This window comes from Chiloscyllium punctatum, chromosome 42 (assembly GCF_047496795.1).
Source record: "Chiloscyllium punctatum isolate Juve2018m chromosome 42, sChiPun1.3, whole genome shotgun sequence".
Lineage (NCBI taxonomy): Eukaryota > Metazoa > Chordata > Chondrichthyes > Orectolobiformes > Hemiscylliidae > Chiloscyllium > Chiloscyllium punctatum.
In genome coordinates, this window is record NC_092780.1 from 17,790,783 (window position 1) to 17,815,292 (window position 24,510).

At 41.5% G+C, this 24,510-nt stretch overlaps 1 protein-coding gene across 1 annotated transcript in view; it reads right to left on the bottom strand.

Moving 5' to 3' along the window:
• Positions 1–10,636: 10,636 nt before the first annotated feature.
• The window catches only part of ptges3l (prostaglandin E synthase 3 like), a 34,306-nt gene continuing 20,432 nt past the window's right edge, over positions 10,637–24,510 (bottom strand). Inside the window, exons 5-8 of the mRNA XM_072561544.1 lie at positions 24,335–24,421; positions 21,389–21,442; positions 12,552–12,576; positions 10,637–10,940 (exon numbers count right to left, since the gene is read on the bottom strand). Of these exons, the coding sequence (XP_072417645.1) occupies positions 12,553–12,576; positions 21,389–21,442; positions 24,335–24,421 (165 nt within the window). The 3' untranslated portion in view covers positions 10,637–10,940; position 12,552. The remainder of the gene's footprint in view (positions 10,941–12,551; positions 12,577–21,388; positions 21,443–24,334; positions 24,422–24,510) is intronic.

The following is a 24,510-nucleotide window of genomic DNA, read 5'->3' on the forward strand; positions in this document are numbered from 1 at the left end:
CATGCGCAGAGCGGAGTACGGAGCCAGTCGCGGGACATGCGCAGAGCGGAGTACGGAGCCAGTCGCGGGACATGCGCAGAGCGGAGTACGGAGCCAGTCGCGGGACCTGCGCAGAGCGCTGTACCGTGCAGTCCAGGGACATGCGCAGAGGTAGTACGGAACGGCCCTTGGGACATGTGCCCTCTCGCGTTTCAGCTGCTGCTCCATTATCATCATTTTGAACTGTTAATGGTAACTTAACACAGCTCCTGCTTTCTTCAACGGAAGAACACCTTAAATAATTCAGTTATTCATTATAATGCAGCCAGTGCAAATATATTACTGGAAAAGAATTAGGTGTGAAATAATGTATATCTAATTATTGCAGTGTGTTAGAATCTGTACAATGTAGAGAGGCCAATCAGCCCATCGAGTCTGCACCAACCCTGCACAGTGCATCCCACCCAGATTCAACCCCCACACTATACGGGTAACCTCGTCTTTACCATGGCAAATCCACCTAATCTGCATATCTTTTGGAATCTGGGAGGAAACTGGAGCATCCAATGAAAACCCACAGAGACATGGGGAGAAAATGCAAACTTCACACAGACAAAAGTCTCCCAAGGCTGGAATGGAACCCAGGTCCCATGAGGCAGCAGTGCTAACCAATGTGCCACCGTATGTTCAGGCCCTAAAATTATTGAACTCGATGTTAGGTCCTGAAGGCTGCAGAGCCCTCAAACAGAAAATGAGATGATGTTGTTCCAGCTTGCCAAGAACTTTTCTCAAGCACTGAATCAACCCTGTATCAGAAATGTTGCCCAGACATCACAGTGGTGTGTTGAAGAGGCAAGCAACTAGAAGCTCAGGGTCACTGTTATGGACAGAACGTATATAATCCACAAAGCAGTCATTCATTCTGCCTTTCAATTTCCCAATGTGGAGAAAAAAACATTGTAAGCAGTGAATACAGTAGACTAGATTGAGTACATTGCTGTTTCACCTGGAAGGTGTGTCTGGAACCTTGCAGAGTGAGGAAAGAGGAGATAAACAGGCAGTTGTTACACTTGCAATTGCATGGCAAGGTGCCATAGCGGTATAGGGTGGTGTTGGGAGTGGACCAGGGTGGCCAGGAGAGAATGATCGTTATGAAATTTTGACAAGGGACAGGAGGGGAATATGTGTCAGGTGATGTCATCCCACTGGAGGTGAGGGAATTGGCAGTTTATGAAGAAGCAGAAGTTGTCAACTCAGAAATTCTGTCTTTCAAATAAGAGAATAAACTAAGACTCTTCCTGCCCTTTTAAGGTGTAAAAGATCCTATGGCACTAATTAGAAAAAGAGGGAGTTCTCGCGAATATAAAATATGGCAAAGGACTGCAGGTATAGGAGATCTATACCTGCAGTCCTTTGCCATATTTTATAGTAGCGAGAACTCTGGCAGCATCTGTGGGAAGAAAGAAGAGTTAACCTTTCAAGTCCAGTTCTGATGAAGGGTCACTAGACTTGAAACATCAGCTCCGCTTTCTTTCCACAGATGCTGCCAGTTCTCTCTACTGTCCTGGCTAATATGTACTCCTTCCTCATTAGTAAAACAGTTGAGCTGATAATTACCATGCTGCAGTTTGTGGGACCAGGCTTTGTGCAAATTGGTTGCCATGTTTCTATGTCACAGCAGTGACTGCAGTTCAACAAGTACTCAATTGGCTGTGAAGCACTTTGGGACAATCTGAAGTCACCAAAGGCACTATGTAACAAAGATTTTCTTTTTAAAGTTATGTTAGTAGAGAAAGTTTAGATTTTGACATATATATTCATTTGGAGAGATTTTATTCCTTTGGAAGAGCTATAAAATTAAGAGTTTTGCTTTGTATTTAGATATCCATTACAGAAAAGATGACCACTATTTTACCCACAAACCTTTGGGATGGTGTTTTCCAAAGATTCAAACCCCTTTGAATAAAGTCATTTTCCTCATCAGTGTCTGAAAAAATCTGAGACGAGTCTTTGTGTGTAAGACTCACCAGCCAATAGAAATTGCCCCTCAGCATCTGTTTGATCAAGCTCCCTCAGAATCTTGTATGTCTCAATGTGTTTGCCAGGCAAATTGCAGGAAAATAAGCATCTCAAGTCTGACATTAGGGTCCTGATTATGGCATTCAAAGAAAAGTTACCTAGGCTTGTTGTGGAAGAAAGGACTGTTCTACTGTTATCACACGGTAGAGGAAGAGAGCATAATTGGCCTAAAATAAGTCTGGAATTAAGAACTGAAAGATGCCAAGGAATCAGCGTTAATTGGCAGTAAAACCTATGTGGTTTACTAATGTCATAGAATTAGAGAGATGTGAAGGACAGAAACAGACCCTTCGGTCCAACTAGTCCGTGCTGACCAGATATTCTAACCTAATCTAGTCCCATTTGCCAGCATTTGTCCCATATCCTTCGAAACCCTTTCTATTCATATAGCCATCCAGATGCCTTTTAAATGCTGCAATTGTACCAGCCTCCACCACTTCCTCTGGCAGTTCATTCCACACACGCACCACCCTCTGTGTGAAGAAGTTGCCAGTTAGGTCCCTTTTCAATCTTTCCCCTCTCACCAGAAACCTATGCCCTCATGTTCTGGACTCCCCCACACTAGGGGAAAAAACCTTGTCTATTTACCCTATTCATGCCCCTCATGATTTTATAAACCTCTATAAAGTCACCCATCAGCCTCCGACGCTCCAGGGAAAACAGCCCCAGCTTATTCAGCCTCTTCCTATAGCTCAAATCCTCCAACCCTGGCAACATCCTTGTAAGAAGTTTCTGAACCCTTTCAAGTTTCACAACACTCTTCTGATAGGAGGGAGACAAAAAAAAGCAACTGCCATCCTTACCTCATCTGGCCTATATGTCTCCAGATCCACAGCAATGTGGTTGACTCTTAACTGCCCTTCAGCCAACCAGGGATGGGCAATAAATGCTAGCTTGGCCAGTGACACCTTTGTCCTGTGAATGTACACTAATTTAATTTCTGTGCAGTATGACTCTCTGACTCTACAAGAAACAGAAGACTTCCTTGAAAGTCTGTGGAGGAGAGGGAACACTCCTTCTCTGCCCAGCCTGCAGGAATGCTATTAAAAAGGCACTTGGCTTGCAATCCAGCTGCCACATCCCTTGCATTGCTGCCAACATCTGGGAAATCCAAACAGTAAGTATAATATTTAAATCAAGCTCCTAATTGTAGGAGCCCAATTTAAATAAGTTCGTGAAATGTCCTGCCCCTCAATGCCTAAAGATTCAGATTCTTAAAAATCCACCACCGTAAAATAGTAACAGGCATGTATGGATTGGGGACCTGTTCACAGTTTTTGTTTTCATTTTCTAACCTCTTTTTGGTTATTTTCATAGAGTCATAGAGATATACAGGATGGAAACAGACCCTTCGGTCGAAATCATCCATGCTGACCAGATATCCTAACCTAATCTAGTCCCACTTGCCAGCACCTGACCCATTTCCCTCCAAACACTTCCCATTCAGATATCCACTGAGCTGTTCATATGCCTTTAGCAAACAAAACTAGGGCAGAGTTTTTTTGTTGCTGGTACCTACACAGTGCATGGCCATTGAATTGAATTGAATTGAATTGAATTTATTGTCATGTGTACCGAGGCACAGTGAAAAGCATTGTCTTGTGAGCAATACAGGCAAATCACATTGTTAAATAGCATAGATAAGTAAATAATAGGTAAACAGCGGCAAAGAAAACACAGGTACGGGCAAATGCTAAGAGTTTGTGAGTCCATTCAGTATTCTAACGACAGTAGGGTAGAAACTGTTTCGAAACTGTCTCGGGCATGTATTCAGGCTTCTATACATTCTCCTCGATGGCAGAGGTTGTAGAAAAACATTGCCAGGGTGGGATGGATCTTTGAGAATGCCAGCGGCCTTTCCTTGACAGCGGGCCTGGTAGATGGATTCTATAGATGGGAGGTTGGCCTTTGTGATTGTCCAGGCTGAGTTCACCACTCTCTGTAACCGTCTCTAATCTTGAATGGTATAGTTGCCATTACCAGGTATTGATACATCCAGACATTATGCTCTCGACGGTACACCTATAAAAGTTGGCAAGGGTATTCGCCATCGTGCCACATTTTCTCAGCTGCTTGAGGAAGAAGAGATGTTGGGCCTTTATAGCCAGTGTGTCCACATTAAGAATCCAAGAAAGCTTGTTGTTGATGACCATTCCCAGGAACTTGACACTCTCCACTCATTCCACCTCTGTATTGTTAATGTGTAGGGGGGCATGAGTAACATCCTGCCAAAAGTCAATAATGAGTTCCTTGGTTTTGCCAGCATTGGGAGCTAGGTTGTTCTCAGTGCACCATTTTTCCACCTCCTGTTTGTAGTCCGTTTCATTACCATCTGAGATTCAACCAACTATGGTGATACCAGCAATGAACTTGTAAATGGCATTAGTCTGGTATTTGATGCAGTCATGGGTATACAGTAAGTACAGTAGGGGCTGAGTACACACCCCTGGAGGGCTCCAGTGTTGAGTGTTAGTGAGGATGAAATATTGACTCCAATCTTCACTGATTATGTGGCCTGTGGGTCAGGAAACTGAGGATCCAGTTGCAGAGAGTGTGGCTTAGCCTTAGATTACTAAGTTTAGTACACAGTCTCGAAGAGATAATAGTATTGAAGGCTGAATTGCAGTCAATGAATAAGATTCTTATATAGCTGTTCTTGGTGTCAAGATGTTGGAGGCTGGAGATGATGAATGCCATGACCAGCCTTTCAAAGTACTTCATACACTGACGTTAGGGCCACTGGGTGATAGTCAGTGAGACATGCTGCAAGAGCCTTCTTAAGCACAGGGATGATGTTGGGCCTCTTGAAACAGGCAGGGACTGTAGCCTGCAGCAGGGAGAGGTTGAAGGTGTCCGAGAAGACATCTGCCAGTTGATCTGCACATGCTGTAAGTGCAAGGCCTGGTACTCCGTCTGGTCCCATTGCTTTCCTTGGATTCACACGAAGGAAAACTGATCGCTGATGCAGAGATTGTTGGGATAGGTTTGTCAGGACTTGTCGGAATAGGTGTTACCTGTCTGCCGAAATTCTGCTCAAAGCGAGCATAGAAGGTGTTGAGACGATCTAGGAGGGATATGTCTGCTATCTTGATCTGTCTCTTTTTAGAATCTGTGATGTCATTCAGACCTTACCATAGTCACCGGGTGTCTGTCTGGCTCTCTAGTTTGGATTGGTATTGATCCTTGGCTGTCTTAATGGCTCTGCAAAGGTCATACTTGGATTAGTTATATTTGAGTGGCTCTCCTGATCTGAAGGCCTTTATACCTGGTTTTTAGCAGGTCTGTATGTCCTGATTCATCCAGGGTTTCCCGTTGTGGAACACCCAGATTGTCTTCCTCGGTATGCAATCCTCCACACGCTTGCTGATAAAGTCTGTGACAGTGGTGGTGTACTTATCCAAGGTACCTGCAGACTGTTTGAACATTGGATCTTTACCCTCCCACTCCAAGCTCTTCTACAGCCCAGATGAGATATCCTGAACCTGAGCACCAGGCAGGCAACACACCTTTTGAGAGTCTCAATCCTGGTCACAGAAGTGCCTATGCCTCTAACTACACTATCCCCAAATACATTTAATACTGAAAACTAGAATCTCAGGATACAGAATGCACAGTATGGGTAACTCATGGGTGAGTGTCATTTACAAATGCAATGTTTCATTAATGTTGTTGTTATTGCTATTCCTGCAAGCAATATCGAATGGGGGGAGCTGGGGATATTAACATTGAGGACAATTTTTCCAACCGCAACTACCATGCAAACAAGAATGTGAGTTTACTTGCCTCAGGCACTGCCTTCACAGTTTATAGCTGTTTTTTAAACAATCTGTTCAGACAGGTTTTGACACATCTTGAAGCAGTGCGACTTGAGTTTGGGCTTTCTAGCCCAGAGATACAGCCACTACCACTGCACCACAGGAGCTATCCCTATGCACCTACATCAATGAGTCAACTCAACTGTTGGTTGTCTTGGCATAACCCTCATTAGCTCTGTCCCTAGGGGAATCAATATTCTTGAGGGAAATGGCTGAAGGCATAGATAATATATAAATTATTCCAGCTGCAATCTGAATTACGTTCTAACTTAAACAATATGCACCAATAGGAAATGTTAACTCCAAGATGGGAGAACTTTGAAATCTACTTTGTAGGAAAAGTGCTGACTTAGGCAACTATGAATAAACATCAGTGTTGATTCATTTCACAACTATGTCAACAACATTGATGAGAAGCGTAATTGCAAGCAGAGATTAAATCTGAGCCATGTATTTTTAGGAAGTAAATTTCAGGATGTTGATCCAGTGTGTATGTGCTTAATCAATGTAAGCAAGATACTGCCACAAATTCAAAGGGATTGCAAGTGCAACATGTGAAGAATTTTTCATCTTCTGTGAGGAATATGTATCCACAGTTGTCAAAACTTTCCAGTTTACAATCACTACCCTCACTGAAACCATTACTATCCTAACTGAACCATGTGCCAACAAGTAATTTACCCCTTCACTGCCAAAATCTGTTCAGCATTTATAAGGCATAAATTAGGAGTGTAATACTGTTCACTTTCCTGAATGCTGCACCAACAACATATTAGAAGCTTGACATGATTTGGAACAAACCACAATGCTTAATGTGACTTATCCATATTTCAAGGTTCACCCCCTTCACTACTGGAGCATGTTGGCAAGATGCACTGCAGCAACTCACGGTAACTCCTTCAACAGAACCTTCCGAACCTTCAGTCTCTAGCACCCAGAACAGCAGGAGATGTGAAACACCATTATCTGCAAGTTTTTCTCTAACTGACACACCATCCCACTCGAAACTATATCTCCGTTCCTTCACCGTCCCTGGATCAATATCCTGAAATTTCCTTCCTAACAGCACCTAAATCACACGGCCTGCAGAGGTTCATGAAGGCAATTCACTATTAGTTTCTCAAGGGTAATTAAGATTGGGCAAGCAACACTTTGTCCCTGAGAATGACTGAGAATGAATAAATTTAAAAAGAAACATATAAATATTCACCACCCTGATTTGGAGGTATATTACTTTTTGTTCACTGTCACCAGGTCAAAGTCCTGGAATTTCCCCCACCTTACAGCGTTGTGGGTGTCTCAACTCTACATGGACTGCAATAGTTCAAACAGGCAGTTCACCTTCATCTTCTCAACAGCAAATACAAATGAGCAATAAAACAAGTGAAGCCCATATCCACTGAATAAAAGAAAATCTGGAGAGAAATGAAGTGGAACAAGTACATTCTACAACTGTCATAACATAAGTGCATGATTGATTGCAGTGTAAAAACGTATGTTACTTGTCTGCATCTCCTCTACTGTCTATAAAGTTAGTGCTTTAGAGTAGTGTTAAGCTCTAATTGTGCTTTCCAGAGACAAACTTTTCTGCTCTGGTTAAATAAAGTTTTTATTTAAACTTGCGTGGTCTCCTATTGTCTGCAAATACTTTCCCCAGTTTACTCTAGTCTGTGGGAGCGACTTTGAATTTGCTACTGGGAAATGGTGCAGGAAAACACAATGTTTATGAAGACAGTAGAGCCTCAGTAAAAAAATGCACAGATCAGGGAACAGAAAATGTGGTTGACAGTCAGGGGCCACATTCTCCATTACAGCTGATGCAATGTCTGCTAACTCTTGCCAAGTTGTTAGTCATCCAATGGAAGATTAAGTCTGAACCAGATTTTAAACATATTCAGTAAGGATACAAACAGAGACTCAAGAAGTTGGTTCCAACTATCATTAAACTTCTCAGTATGTACCAGAATCTCTTGGTCCTTTTCACTGACAACTATAAAGAAGAGGTTTTCTGTGAAGAGGTTTTGATTTACACTGACAGTGCACTTAAGGTGAAAATGAAGCTCAGGCCCTGAATCCTAACACTGAGATCATGTCATTAAATGCATACTTAGTTGAGAGAGGAATTGGCCATATTGAGGATTTTTTTATCAAGTGCAATTTTCTGATCCATAGACTTTAGTAAAATCCAAGCACACATGTCCTTGAGAATTGGTAGTTTCATTATATAACAGTACAGCTTGACAGCTATGGCTAGAATTCTGTTTTTCAAGCCACAATATTTACTCTCCTCTGTTACAGTTGTAATAAGTGTCAGATGTAAATAGATCAAACAATGTACCAGTAGCACAACCCTTTCCTCTTCTACAAATCAAGAATGCCACATTACGTGTAAACACTGAACCAAGCCCAACCACCTGAACAAATATTGATTCCTGGCCTAATCTGGGGTTTGAAGGAAGACGTGTGATAAAGTTTCCACTTTTATTTTGAGTATTACCTTGTTTCATTGGAAAAATCAAGACTTGTGCACAAATGCGATTCTTGTGATGCATAAAGGTGCCATGAAAGATAAAGCTGAAATTATTGTCACGTAATCAAAGTCACAGAAATCTCACAGTGTACAAGGAGGTCATTCAGCCAGCTGTGTCTGCACTGACCCTCTGAACATTTTGACCAAGTGTCAATCTCCTGCCTTTTTGCTGTAATCTTGCACAGCGTCTCAATTTAAACATTCTTCCAATGCCTTTTTGAATGCCTCAGTTGAGTCACACTTGCAGGCAGTGCATTCCCCGCCCTCACTACCTGCTAAGTGAAAATGTTTTTTCTACTTTGCATTCGCTTATTTTGTAGAACACTTAGGTCACTATCCATTACCCAACGTGAACAGTTTCTCTCTATCCACTCTGCCCAGATCCCTCATGATTTTGAAATCCCATATCAAATCTCCTCTTAACCTTCTCCTGTCCATGGAATACAGTCCCAACTCTCCAATCTTTCCTGGCCAGGTAAAAGAGTCATCATGTTGCACGAAAAATAATGTGCATTTTAAGCTTCTCCTCACATGCTAGAAAGTTAAGGATCCTCCTGAACCTCATTGGGGTAATCATTTACCAGATTGCCACCGAAGATACTTAACTGAAGTCACTTATTTTAGCTAACATCAAAACTGTTCGTGGCTGCCTGAATTCCATATGGGAAATAATAGCTAACAAATACGAATAAAACAAATACAATAGTCCGATAGTCTATTGAGCTATAAAAGTTGCGCAACTCTTTCATAGTTATCTTGGAGTTATATGAGGTTTGGAGTACAAAATAAGATAAAGATCAAAGAAGTATTCCCAGAATACAAAGATTATAGGAAGTAATAACAAAATAAGGTAGTAATTATAAAAACAAGCTAGGCTCTTTGTGGAGCAAAGACCTGATTTTTAAATTGCCATCTATAGTGATTGGGATAATGGCAGCCAGGTAGAATACAATAGATCTAATAGAATATGAGTTCCCTGATTGGGGCTGTTAATCTGGCCCAATCAGGGAGTCCTGGCTGATAGATATAAACTGAAGTATCAGGGGCTCTGCTCACTCTAGGATCCGGCTCTGTGCTAGCTGGGTCAATGTCATGTACTCTGTATGTGTAAATAAAAGGTAACTTGATGACAGGATACCGGCCTTCCTGGAGTTATTTCACCATCATTATTTTCAAGTCTTTCCACTGTTCCAGCCCTCATTATCTCTGCAATTTCCTCAATCCTAAAACCTCAGAGATATCTGTATGCATGGCCTCTTAAACCTGCACAATTATATTTGTTCCACCATTGGATACCATCAGCTGCCTAGCCCCTAAGCTATGGAATTCCCTCTTTAAATCTCTCTGATACATCCTCCTTTAAGACATTCTTAAAACCTTTGAGAAATCTTTTGGTCATCTGCCCCAATATCTTTGGTGTTAATCTGTTTCATAAAATGTTCCAGTGAGACACTTTGCTACATTAACTGCACTGTATAAGTGTAAATATTTCTTGATGTTGCCAATATAAAAATGTGCAGAACATTAGCAACCAAATGTGCAGTAGATCAAAACTGTGAGAAATATATAACGACTGTGGATAAGATGGGGTCAGTTACCCAAACCAGATATTATGAGAAATATGGCAAATGGGTTTGAGTGCAGGAGGGATATGGTGTAATAGTTGTTCTAGAGTCCTAGTCATAAACTGGGCAAGATCGAGTCCTTGTGGCGCCCCAAGCTAATGAATCTTCTGAAACAATGGATGATTAGGTTAAAGAGGCAGAAATAGCAATATTTGATCCAAAGACAACATCACAGCAGAAAGAAGGGGAAATAGCAAAGGTGAAGGGGTGGTGTAAACCATATAAATAGAACTAAGGAACAGTAAAGAAGGCAAGACCCTGATGGTAGCTGAAAGACCTTCTGACGATAATGGGATGATGGGTAATATTTAAACACTGAGATCAGAGAAACATCTAATAGAAATAATTTGGTAATAATTGGAAGCTTTAGTTGTCACACAATCTGCAAGAAGCAGAATTGTTCAAGTTGCAAAGGCATTGAAATTACAGACTATATTTAAACCACCCTGCTCAATTTTTGGCTATAATCAGTTTTAATTCCTCAAATTGAATCTTGCAAATCAAGTATTTAGGAGTTCAGCTCTTGAAAAATTATCAATCTGAATGTTTCCTTGCCATTTATTTTTGTGTAGGAATTTTTAAAAAAAATTACACCTTTGACTAAGTAAGCTTTTCCTACAAGTTTCTTTATTATACTAATGTTGTACAATCTGGATCCCAAGTTATGGAAACACTTTGAAGACATGAACTGATCAGTCTGGATTTTATCGTTTTCTCTTAAACTTAAACAAGAAAGGATGCAATCTGCCAACCTTCAGCAGTTGCTATTCAGGGAAATAACACGTTTCACAATAGGTTCAAAAGGTCAACACAAAAATGGATGATATTCACACTGTTTGATTTTCCAGGGTCATGGAATCCTTTATAGACTCTTCCAGTTTTTGCTGCTGCTGTCTTTCTTTGATGGTGACTCTGAAATTGGTTGAAAATAAATGAAAAGAGTATTGGATTGAGAAATTACTTTGTACTTCAACCAAACCAATCAAATGTGAATAAAATTACTCATTTTCTGCTCTATTGATGCCAATATTTTAAACATTATTGGCAATGATATCCAAACATCCATAAAATATAGTCTCTAGATTTGGAAAATGGATTATGATTCCTGCAGTTTAAGTAGGGAAACATAAAGTTTAAGCCAACAATTTGTCAGTTCTCTTATTCGCCTTTAGATTAGATTCCCTACAGTGTGGAAACAGGCCCTTCGGCCCAACAAGTCCACACTGACCCTCCTACCCAGTTCCATTTCCCTCTGACTATTGCACCGAACACGATGGGCAAATTAGAATGGCCAATTCACCTGACCTGCACATCTTTGGACTGTGGGAGGAAACCGGAGCACCCGGAGGAAACCCATGTAGACACGGGGAGAATGTGCAAACTCCACACAGACAGTCACCCGAGGCTGAAATTGAACCTGGCACCTTGGTGCTGTGAGGCAGCAGTACTAACCACTGAGCCACCGTGCTGCCCCAACTCCATATCTGTGCAGTTGGGCATTTTGGAGAGGAACTGGTTAAGTTAATTTGGAGGTGATTCACAGATAACTATCCTGAAGAAAAAATTTTCAGAAATGGTTCTGCCTTTGTCAGGACTTAGCATTACTAATGCTTGGAGTGAACTTTGATACACCTGACACTCTAAGCTTAATTTTTGCATGTTTGTATTTTGAGTCTAAGTACTATTCACTGGTTGGTTCTACATGTTTTGCTAACCTGTGCATTACTCCACCCCAACACCCACTATATCTCAAAATAATTCCTCTTAATAGATTCCAGAGTTTATTTTTTCAGAGAAGAAAAGCATATAATTATTAATTTTTCACTCTATATGCAGTTTTCTTGGTGGAAGAGACATACGACTGCTTCAATATGTTTTGCATCAAAGAACTAATTAAAGGCACCTCTTTTGGAGTTAGTAATAACCATCTTCTATTCACACATGGCTTGTTTATCAGTTCAAATCCCTAGTGGCTTGAGCCCAGTCCTTTTTTGCCTTCCTGTCAATTTACTAAGAAAGGATTTACCCAACCTAGTTTAGATGAATCAGGAGCGTATTAGCTGCATCTGCAATTGGTTGTCCTTTACAGTTAGTATATTCCACTTGCGATATATGTATGTAAATTACAGCAAGTGTTCTATACTTCTTGTATTCGATGAACTCACATTACAAAATTGCATTTGCTGTCTATTTCAATGTAAATGTCAATTTAAAAAGTTTAAACAACTTGATAATATTTTGTAAAACAAACCTAAAACATCTTGTACCACTCTTAGGATTATGCAAAATCTATAAAAGCAGAATCAACTTTAAGATTTTCTCTCTTGCTTGATCTAATCTACTTCTGTACTTTAAAATTTCTGTACTTGCTAGTATGCCCTTTGTGTCAAGTTTTGCCTTTACAAATTCCCATGCCTGCATTTGGAATATTATCTCCTTATGTAAGTAAGGGTGCTGTAGCAATACCACTGATTTTCATGTGAGCAATCGTGCTACATCATACAATGATTTTCTTCAGCTTACCTTAAACACTGTCCAGAGGCTCATCCTAGAAACAGATGAAATATGTAAATTAAATATGAAAAAAGCATAAAATATTTAAGATGCAAATGAAAAGCAAACCACAATTTCACAGGGGAGTTTTACCTTTCTATCTTTAGACCAGTGAAAACTGCTTGTGAGTGTCATTTAATGGGTTGAATCATTGACTCAGTGAAAGATGTAATTAGGGGCTACGTTTGACTGATATGTTAATGGAGAAAGTGAGGACTGCAGATGCTGGAGATCAGAGCTGAAAATGTGTTGCTGGAAAAGTGCAGCAGGTCAGGCAGCATCCAAGGAACAGAAAAATCGACGTTTCGGGCATCAGCACTTCTTCAGGAATGAGGAAAGTGTGTCCAGCAGGCTAAGATAAAAGGTAGGGAGGAGGGACTTGGGGGAGGGGCTTTTGGAATGCGATAGGTGGAGGGAGGTCAAGGTGAGGGTGATAGGCCGGAGTGGGATGGGGGCGGAGAGGTCAGGAAGAAGATTACAGGTTAGGAAGGCGGTGCTGAGTTTGAGGGATTTGACTGAGATAAGGTGGGGGGAGGGGAAATGAGGAAACTGGAGAAATCTGAGTTCATCCCTTATAGTTGGAAGGTTCCCAGGTGGAAGATGAGGCACTCTTCCTCAAACCGTCATGTTGCTATGGTCTGGCGATGGAGGAGTCCAAGGACCTGCATGTCCTTGGTGGAGTGGGAGGGGGAGTTGAAGTGTTGGGCAACGGGGTGGTTGGGTTGGTTGGTCCGGGTGTCCCAGATGCATTCTCTGAAACGTTCCGCAAGTAGGCGGCCTGTCTCCCCAATATAGAGGAGGCCACATCGGGTGCAGTGGATGCAATAGATGATGTGTGTGGAGGTGCAGGTGAATTTGTGGTGGATATGGAAGTGTCCCTTGGGGCCAGTTTCCTCATTTCCCCTCCCCCCACCTTGTCTCAGTCAAATCCCTCGAACTCAGCACCACCTTCCTAACCTGTAATCTTCTTCCTGACCTCTCCGCCCCCACCCCACTCCGGCCTATCACCCTCACCTTGACCTCCCTCCACCTATCGCATTCCCAACGCCCTCTCCCAAGTCCCTCGTCCCTACCTTTTATCTTAGCCTGCTGGACACACTTTCCTCATTCCTGAAGAAGGGCTGATACCCGAAACGTCGATTCTCCTGTTCCTTGGATGCTGTCTGACCTGCTGCGCTTTTCCAGCTGATATGTTAATGAGACAGTATGCACCACAGGTAGGGATGCAAAGTCACAAGGTCTTACTCTCTCTTTGTAACCTTGAGACAAGATGAAGCCACAACTTAAATAAAGTTAATGTTTTTCTTGCATCAGCAGACTCTGTAAATATTCTTTAACAAGACAATGAGACCAAAAATATTATAAGAAAGACTGTGCATCTAGCAATGAAAACAGAATCCATTATTAAGGATGGGATTGTGGAGTAATTGGAAGTGCATGGTAACGAGGGCTGGGTCAGCATGGCATCATGAAAGGAGGTCATGCCTGACAAATGAGGAAGTAATGAATAAGTTAGACGAAGGACAGCCAACAGATATGATCTATTTGGATCTCCAGAAGGCCACGAAGTAAGATAATAGCTTATGGTGCTAGAGGCAAGATGCTGGCAAAGATAGAGGATTGGCTGACCAGCAAAAGGCACAGAGTGAGGATAAAGGGTTTTTTCAGGATGGCACCTGGTGTCTTGTGGAAGTTCGCAAGGGTCCGTGCTGTGACTACAACTATTCACGTTATACATTAATAATCTGGATGAAAGAACTGAGGGACATTGTTGCTAATTTGGCAGGTAACACAAAGATAAGTGAAGGAATAGTTGTGTTGAGGAAGCTGGGAGGCTATAGAAGGACTTGGACAGTCTGGGGGGGTAGCCAGAGAAGTGGCAGATGAAATACAATGTGGGAGAGTGTGAGGTTATGCACTTTGGTAAGAAAGAATGGAAGGATAGACTATTTTCTAAGTGGGGAAAAGCTTTGGAAATCAAAAGCACAAAGGGATTTAGGAATTCTACTTCAAGATTCTATTAAGATCAATATGGCAGGTTCAATGGCAGTTAGGAAGGCAAATGTAACATTGACATTTATTTCAAGAGGGCTAGAATACAAGACCAGGGATGTACTACTGAAGCTGTATGAGGCTATGGCCAATCTGTATTTGGAATATTATAAGCAGTTTTGAATCCTGCCTCTGACAAAGGATGTGCTGGCCTTGGAGGAGATTCACAAGAATAATCCCATAATTCAACGGCTTGTCATATGAGGAGTGATTGTGGACTCTGGGTCTGTCCTTGATGGAGTCTAGAAGGATGAGGGTTATCTCCTGACATTTACAGAATACTGAGAGGTCTGGGTAGAGTGGTCATGGAGATGATGTTTCCACCAGTAGGAGAGAGTAGAACCCGAGGGCACAACTTCAGAGAGAAGGATGACCTTTTAGGACTGAGATGAGGAGAAATTTCTTCAGCCACAGTGTGGTTAATCTGTGGAATTTATTGCTGTAGAAGGCTGTGGTGGCCAAGGCACTGAGTGTATTGAAGATAGAGATAGATAGGCTCTCGATGAGTAAGAGGATCACAGGCTATTGGGGAAAAGGCAGGAGAATGAATGGGTTTGAGAAACATATCGACCATGGTTAAATGGCAGAGCAGACTCGATGGAATGAATAGTCTAATTCTGCTCCTATATCTTTTTAATCAATCTGTTTAAATGTGTTATGGCACACCTCTGAGTAGGTGGGACTTGAACCCAAGTCTTCTGACCAAAATTACCACTAGACCACAAAGACCCTAAGATTGCTAAGTTGTTAATGCTTCCTACCTATGGAAAAAAATGAATAGTGCTGCCTTGCATTCACTATACCATTAGTATGTTTTTTAACATGAAAGTATTGAAAGTGCAAAGGAGAAGTACAAATCAAATCAAAGGATGCTTTGGCTTTAGGCCTGGCTGAATTGTTCACAGAATCACAGAATCAGGTTGGAACAGAAGGAGGCCATTTGGCCAATTGTGCCTGTCACCAGCAGAAAGTCAGGATGGCAGATGCTGGAGATCCGAGTTGAGAGTGTGGTGCTGGAAAAGCACAGCAGGTCAGGAAACATCTGAGGTTTTTTTTGCAGAGATGAGTTCAGTGAGACAGGAGCAGGCTGAGACAATGGGCCAATCAGGGTTGTGAATCTTCAGGTTTGTGAATCTTCTGTAAGAGGTAGAATTGGGTGGTGCGGAGTTCACGGACAATGAGGTTGGAGGCTGTGGATGGGAGATCCTCAGGGGTGATGAGGTTGTGCATGGCCTGGGAGATGCTGGTTTGGTGATGGGAGGTGCAGTCATGGTCGAAGGGGCAACTGAAGGAGGTGTCTGCGAGTTGGTGCCTGGCTTCAGCGGTGTATAGGTCAGTGTGCCAAACTACCACAGAGCCCCCCACTGTCTGCGGGTTTGATGGTGAGGTTGGGATTGGAGGTGGAGGGTTAATGCCCGAGACATTGATTCTCCTGTTCCTCAGATGCTGCCTGACCTGCTGTGCTTTTCCAGCATCACACTAACAACTAATACCTATCACCAGTGTCCTTCCTTTTCTCCATATCTCTACATGCCATTTCTATTCAAATAACCATCCAATGCCCTCTAACATGCTTCAGGCAAATGCTTAGAGGAATTGTCGTGCAGTAACATCATAACGCTACTGGACAAGTAATCCAGAGACTGGGAATGGGGGTGGTGGTGCAGTGGGGGAGCGGGGGGGGGGGGGGGGGGGGGGGGGGAGGTTGGCTGGGGGGGGTGGAAAATAGATTTAATTAATTTATAAATCTGGAATCAAAACAAAATTGTCTCATTAATAATAATCATGGAATTACTGGATTGTCATAACAGCCTAGCCAGTTCACTATTGTCCATCAACACAAGCAATCTGCAATTCTGATCCAGTCTGGCCTACATGCAATTCCAGACTGACATCAATGTTTAAATGCCCTCTGGCATGGCCTAGCAAGTTACTTGATTCTATTAAACCACCGCAGAAAATCACATTTTGGAAGTACACCATGTGGGCTGTAGCAGTTCAAAAAGGCAGCTCACCACCACCTTCTCAAGAAATAAATGTTTGTCTTGGTAGAGATGTTCACATCTGAAAATGTGTTGCTGGAAAAGCGCAGCAGGTCAGGCAGCATCCAAGGAGCAGGAGAATCGACGTTTCGGGCATAAGCCCTTCTTCAGGAATGAGGAAAGTGTGTCCAGCAGGCTAAGATGTTCACATCTCAAGAACAAAGAAAAACATATTAAAATGTCCTTTCCAGGTTCTTGGATCAGATATTGTTGCGAAACCAATCCATCCACATGGAACAATAATAAATATTTCACAACATTTATAAAGTAATTTTATCAGAAAAAAATGGCAGAGTTTAATCAATCTGTTGGCACTTAAATAGGAAAACATACCAATGACATCATTGAAGTACAGTAGTGCCTTGACGTATGAACTTAATCCGTTCCGGGACCCAGTTTGCGAACTGAAAAGTTTGCGAACTGAATCAATTTTTCCCATTGTTCGGGTAGCGTAAGAATACTTGGATGTAGCAACGAACGATGTTCACAGTGCGCGCGCCAAAGACGAACTGAATGAGATCATGCGGGGCCCGAGAGCTTTTGCGTTCAAAGCTGACGTAGCAAAGCAAAACAATTAAACCATGTGGTCGCACATGGGCTTATTGCGTTTGTACCTTCATTCGTACCTTGAATTTTGTACGTATGTTGAAGCAAAATTTTATGTACAATCTTGTTCATAAACCGATTTGTTCGTGAACGGGGTCATTCGTATGTCGAGGCGCTACTGTAAAGCACCCGAACATGGTAAATTTAAGATCAGTGTCAGCGAGGCAGCAAAGTAATTACAGTACAAATAAGCAAAATATTCACAAAAGAAATTATACTTTCCGCATCTGCACCTTCCAGAGCTGTGACCTGTACCAGCTTTTAAGAGGACAGCAGATGTTTGGCAGCACCATCCCCTGTAAATCTCTTCCAAGTCACAAACCAACCGGACTTAGAAACAAACTACCATTTTTGCTGGGTCAAAATCATGGAACTGTGCAATTACTGGTACAGTTGGGGCAGCTTTACCACACAGACTGTAACAGTTCAAGGTGGCAATTCACCACTACCTTCTCAAGAGCAGTTTGGGATGGGCAATAAATCCTGGCCTTGCCAGTGATGCCCACACCCCATAAACAAATGAAAACAAAATTCCAGTGTCAAAAACGGCTAACAGTTATATTTTGTCATACTTCACAAAGCAAAAAAAAAAGTCATTATCTGGGTAAAGAGTTAAAAATCTTATAACACCAGGTTATAGTTCAACTGGTTTAATTGGAAGCATACTAGCTTTTGGAGCGGTGCTCCTTCATCAGGTAGTTGCCGGTCCAACACCGGCATCTCCAAATCATTATCTGGGTAAGGTTACATTTAGTACCCAACCATTACTGCCATGCTAAATGATGATGGTCATGTTTTATATAATAATTGTATCTGTATATAGTTTGCTTGAATACTTTGGAGACAGCAAAAGTCAAACCAATCATTCTAATAGAGCGCATTGATGAACCCGTTTTTTTTTTAAATTAATTTTTCAATCAGCTTATAAAGTACTGGATCTGTTAAATTCTCAATCACTCAGTTAGTCACAGTGGCTTTTGAAATTCTATACGGTGAACACCACACTAATGTGCACTTGTCTTTCACAAGTTTAACACATCTAAGGGCCAACGATAACACTGAGAAAAGAAATTCAAAGTTTCCAATCCTTTGCTACGCTGCGTGGGGAAATGGTTTTGGTGAGATTTCAATGCGTTTCATAATGGATTTGTACTAATTCCAGAAACTACAAGGCAAGTCATTCTCAAGTTTTTATAGCCTGAGTCTGTTTTTATTAAACACTTGTGCAATGAAATGGGAGTGGCCAGTTCTCCCAGTTCAGGGTTGGTTTAGTTTTAACCAGCAGTTTTGTTTGCAGTTGCTGGTCAAGTCTCTCCCTAAAAAGAGTTTACAGTTCTCATATCTCTGCTGTCTGCTACTTCAACCCCAGGGCATCAATGTGGACTTCAACAGTTTCCTCATTTCCCCTTCCCCCACCTCACCCTAGTTCCAAACTTCCAGCTCAGCACTGTCCCCATGACTTGTCCTACCTGCCTATCTTCTTTTCCACCTATCCACTCCACCCTCCCCCACTCACCTATTGTACTGTATGCTACTTTCTCCCCACCCCCACCCTCCTATAGCTTATCTCTCCACCCTTCAGGCTCTCTGCCTTTATTCCTGATGAAGGGCTTTTGCCCGAAACGTCAATTTTACTGCTCCTCGGATGCTGCCTGAACTGCTGTGCTCTTCCAGCACCACTAATCCAGAATCTGGTTTCCAGCATCTGCAGTCATTGTTTTTACCTAATGGAGATGGACCTACTGAGCTGAGTAGGTAACTTAAGAGTAATGGACATTGAGATGTACAGCATGGAAACAGACCCTTCGGTCCAATTTGTCCATGCCAACTAGATATCCTAAATCAATCTAGTGCCATTTGCCAGCATTTGGCCCATAAACCCCTCAATGCTTCCTATTCATTTACCCATCCAGATACCTTTTGAGTGCTGTACTTGTACCTGCCTCCAATACCTCCTCTGGCAGCTCATTCCACTCACACACATTCCTCTGTGTGAAAATGTTGTCTCTTAGGTCCCACTTAAATCTTTCCCCTTTTACTTTAAACCTATGTCGTCTAGTTTTGAAGTCCCCCACCCTGGGGAAAAGACTTTGGCTTTTCACCCTATCAATACAATAAAATCATGATTTTATAAACCTCTATAAGGCCACCCTCTGAATGCTCCAGGGGAAATAGCCCCAGCCAATTGAGCATCTCCCTATAGCTCAAACCCTTCAACTCTGGCAACATCCTTGCAAATCTTTTCTGAATATTTTCAGGTTTCACAACAACTCTCCTGTGGCAGGGAGACCAGAATTGAATGCACTATTCCAAATCCCTAAGCCTATCCACCATCTAAAAGGGATAAATCAGGAGTATGATGCAGTACACTCTTCTTACCTGAATGAGGGCAGCTCCAACAATATTCAAGAATGTTGACACTATCCAGGAGAAAGCAGCCCACTGATTGGAACCCTATCTTTCAACATTCATTTCTTCCATCACCAATACATAGTGGCAACAGTGTGTACCATCTACAAAATGGACTGCAGCAACTCAACAAGATGACTTCAAAAGCAAATTCTAAATCGGTTGCCTCCAGCACCTAGAAGGACAGAGACAGCAGATGCATGGAAAACATCACTGGCTGCAAAGTTCTCCTCAAAGCCATAACACCATCCTGATTTGGAAATACATTGTTGTTCCTTCACTGTCTCTGGGTCAAAATCCTGGAACTCCTTTCATAACAGTATCATGGGTGCATTTACACCACAACGACTGCAATTGTTTAAAGGTTGGCTCACCACCATTTTCTCAAGGACAAAAAGGGATCAATAAATGCTGACCTGGCCAGTAAGACTTCAGGATACATATCAAGCTGGAAGTACTGGTGGAATGCTACACTGTCAGTGATTCTACTTTTTGGTTGAGGTGTCAAACTCCAACTTTTGGTTGACGTGGGTATAAAAGATTATGTACTACTACTGTGAAGAGAAATGGAAATTTTCCCAGTGTCATAGAACAGGCCCTTTGGCCCACTATCTCTATGTCGACCAACAAATGCCAAATTACACTAATCAGATTTACGTGCACTTGATCCAGAGCCTATTATGCCTGGCATTTTAAGTGCTTGTTCAGATGCTTCATAAATGTTACAAAAGTACCTGCCTTCACCATCTGCTGGGTGTATTTTTGTTCTCACAACTCCTCTAAACCACTCACTCTTGATCTTAAATTTGTGCTGCTTGGACTGAGACACATCTGCTATGAGGAAGAGATTCTCACAATCTACTCTGTACGTCTCATAACTTTGTATCCCTCAATCAGATCCCCCTCAGCCTCCAAGGAAAGCAAACCCAGCCTGTCATGTTTCTCTTCATAACTGAGACTGTTCAGCCCAGGCAACATCCTAGTGAAGCTCCTCTCTCACTGCAAATCATACCCTTCCAATAGTGTTTGGATTAGTGGTGCTGGAAGAGCACAGTAGTTCAGGCAGCATCCGAGGAGCTGCTCCTCAGATGCTGCCTGAACTGCTGTGCTCTTCCAGCATCACTAATCCAAAATTTGGTTTCCAGCATCTGCAGTCATTGTTTTTACCTTCCAATAGTGCGCCTGGCAAACATTTATTCCTCAAGTCATTATCAAAAAAGGGATTTTCTGGGCATTATCACATTAACGTTTGGAAGAGTTTGCTGTGTACAAGTTCATTGCAATATTTCTTTCTTTACAAAATAAAACTATACTTCAAAGGTACTTCATTGGCCCTAAAGTGCTTTGAAACAACCAATGGTCGTGGAAGATTCCGACAAATACACATGTTTTTTTCTTTTAATAAATATTGTGGTTTAAGTATAGATTTTGCAGACCCTGCACCTGGAACCATTGACAATGTCTCCCACAAGCATTTATTCTTCTCATGCAACTGTACGGCCACAAGTGGCTAAGTAATTTCTTGGGATCAGGAAGTCTGTCATGTTCTTCACTATTGGGAATGCACACACAGAGGTTTCCCAATTTTTGCTAGAATGTGTTGTTTTGGTTGGCTAAACCAACTACAATAAGTAGAAAGAAATTGGGTTTCTGTGCCTTTGTTAACTAAAACCAATATCAGTATGGTTCAATATTTACATCAAGATCATCCATGGCAGGAGGTGGCCCGGTATTCTTCAGTTCTTTCAGCATCTGAAAAAGAAATAGTTAAACTGAATAAAATAGGCCCCATTACCAGTGTTTTGATTAGATTAGATTACTTACAGTGTGGAAACAGGCCCTTCGGCCCAACAAGTCCACACCGCCCCGCCGAAGCGCAACTCACCCATACCCCTACATCTACCCCTACCTAACACTACGGGCAATTTAGCATGGCCAATTCACCTGGCCTGCACATCTTTGGACTGTGGGAGGAAACCGGAGCACCCGGAGGAAACCCACGCAGACACGGGGAGAATGTGCAAACTCCACACAGTCAGTCCTCTCTGGCGCTGTGAGGCAGCAGTGCTAACCACTGTGCCACCGTGCCGCCCTTATTTGCCATTGGGTTCTAACATTCAGGAAATTGCCAATTTAAAGTTGCGCAAGCAATGAAGATTTAAGAATGTATTTCATAAATCATTCTAAAAAGTTCAAAACCTTGCACTGTTGACATTTACCTTAAAATACACATAAATCCAAGTTTTGAGTTTAGTTCAAGGTAGCTAGAATCTTAAAATGCAAATTTATCAATTAACATTTGGTAACCACAAAGAACACCTGGAACTACAAGTGAAATTTTAACATATTTCAGATACTGCCAGCACAGATTGACACGAGTTGTTGGGAGGGACTAAACCCTTTGGTCCTGGGATGAGGGTGTGTCACTTGCAGGTCAATTGCTGGTTGATTTGACAAATGAGCTGTGCAGACACATGAGAGATAGTAGAACATCAAATATTGGCCCATTAAATTCCCAAGAAAGAGAACCAAAGAATACAGAAACACATGTTTTATGTTGGTTGGGAAGAATGTGACATATAAAGAACAGTCACCTCCCTGAAGAGCTAAACTGGCCCTGAAGAAACAAATAACTGACATCAAATGAAAAAGCATACCAATAGAGGGAGCCTGCCATATTCCCTTTATCATTTTAACTATTATCTGAGACTCTCACTGATGCTGTTACCTAGTCACGGTGACAAAACATCTGAAAGCAAACCTTCTAGCTCAGCAAGCTAACTTACATACTTATTATCTGAAGAGGTTGAAAAGAAATTAAAGGTGAAATTTGCTGTCATTATAGAAACCTACAGCATGAAAGGAGGCCACTACCAGACTGGAAAACAATGCGAATTAACAAGTAGGATCTAGTCTTGTCTCATGACAGCTTATTCAATTCAGATCATAGAAGATTAGGAGAGTCTACCAGAGAGGAAAGTGTAAAAATCAGAATATCTATTTTATATGACAAGGGAATGTCAGTGTGACATTTCAAAATCTTTTTAGATATAACAGCTAAGCTATTAGTAAATAATACAGGGTTGCTTCTCATTGAGAACAGCATTGAACCCAAGAGGCAATCCTAGGTTGACCCAAACTTTTTAATAATTGATGGCTACTTGATTCCTAATAGTGAAAAATACAATTTAAAATGTCTCAAGTTTATAAAAGGGAGAGAAATATTTTTCTTTTAAATGGGAACCAGAAAAGAGGCAAAAGTTGAATTGGTTAAACTGCAGCAGAATGAAGAAAAAAATTCAGAGAATTTCAGGTGCAGGAAGCCAGGGATAACGGAGAGCCGGTTGCTGGACAACACTGAGTGTCAGTATACAAAGGCCAGTTTAAATAAGTTAAATAAGATAGCAACAGAAGCCGTGCCCAAAGGCAAAGAGGAAGCATGATATATTACCTGAGTATATTGGGAGAATTAGCTTATTAGGAGGCCAGATAGGAGCATCAATGCGTAGCTGTTGAGAGATGAAGCAAATGGAAAATACAGGACCAGGGATTATGTGACAGTTTCTTGTACCTTGTGCATATGGAGTTAGTGTAATTCAACTGCATGCAGTGGAACATAGGAGCTTAGGAATTGTGGGATGAAAGAGAAGCCAGGTCCATCTAGTTCACAATGTTAATAACGTTGCTGACTATTCTGAGCAATCAATCTTTATTAAGCAGACCCAGAAATTACACAGGTTGCTATCAAGATGACCTCCAGGTGGTTTGGCAAATTAGATGGCTTAGAACATAAACACTCTAATAAGTATATGGACTTAGGAAGTGTGGGTGGAGAGTATACCTGTGTGCAGGCAGCATGGGGACAGCAATGAACCTGCTTGATTGGAGAGAATTATCCAATTATTATCTTCTAAATGGTATTTCTGAGGAGAGCTGCAGCTGTACCTCCAAGAAATTTTTGTTTTTTTAAATGAAGTTGAGCAAAAACAATTAAATTAGGAAATAATGTTGCACAATTTCCGTAATTGGGCAGGTGAGTAAAACAATGCAAAAATAAAAATGAAAATAACCATTCAGAAAGGAAAGAAACAGAGATATAAACTGTAACCAGAAATACTGAAGAAAGGTTGGTTTAATGTTGATGACATAAACAATATTTTGGTGACCTGATTATTTTAATAATGTAACTTGTTGCGAATGGAACTGATGGGGCAAGAAGGGGGAAGAAGGGTTAAAGCTAACAAAAGGGGTCATAATATTCCACAACATACATTAATAATTATTGTTGCACAGCCTACTAGTTATAGTGAGAAGTAGGTATTGCTCGCAGTGAATTATGCCACGTAACTGGATAAATATTTAAGTGAAAGAAATCCCAAGGTAGAGAATATTTAAAAATACATGACAAAAAAAACAACAATTATATGAGGAAATAGCAACAGAAAGTCAAACAGTTACTGTGCCTAGAACAAAATAAGCTTTGCATGTTTGGAATATTAAACTTATAAAAGGAAAGCCACATCCACATAAAGATCATGTGTTGAAAACATTTTTTTTTGTTTGCTTTTAATTGTTATTTGCAACTGAGGTGAGTTAGAGGTTCCATTAATTGCAATGGCCGTACTCCGCAGAGATGGAACGTACATTTGCGTAGTGTTCCAAGTCAATCATCTGCTCATCATCATCGTGCCAGTCCTTCCAGTTATCAAAGTCCACTGTTAACCAGGCAAGCTGTGGAAGAAAAACACTCAGGTTTTATATACACTTCTGGCTGAAAGAAGAAACAAGTCACCCACTGCATGGCAATATCATCTTGCCCT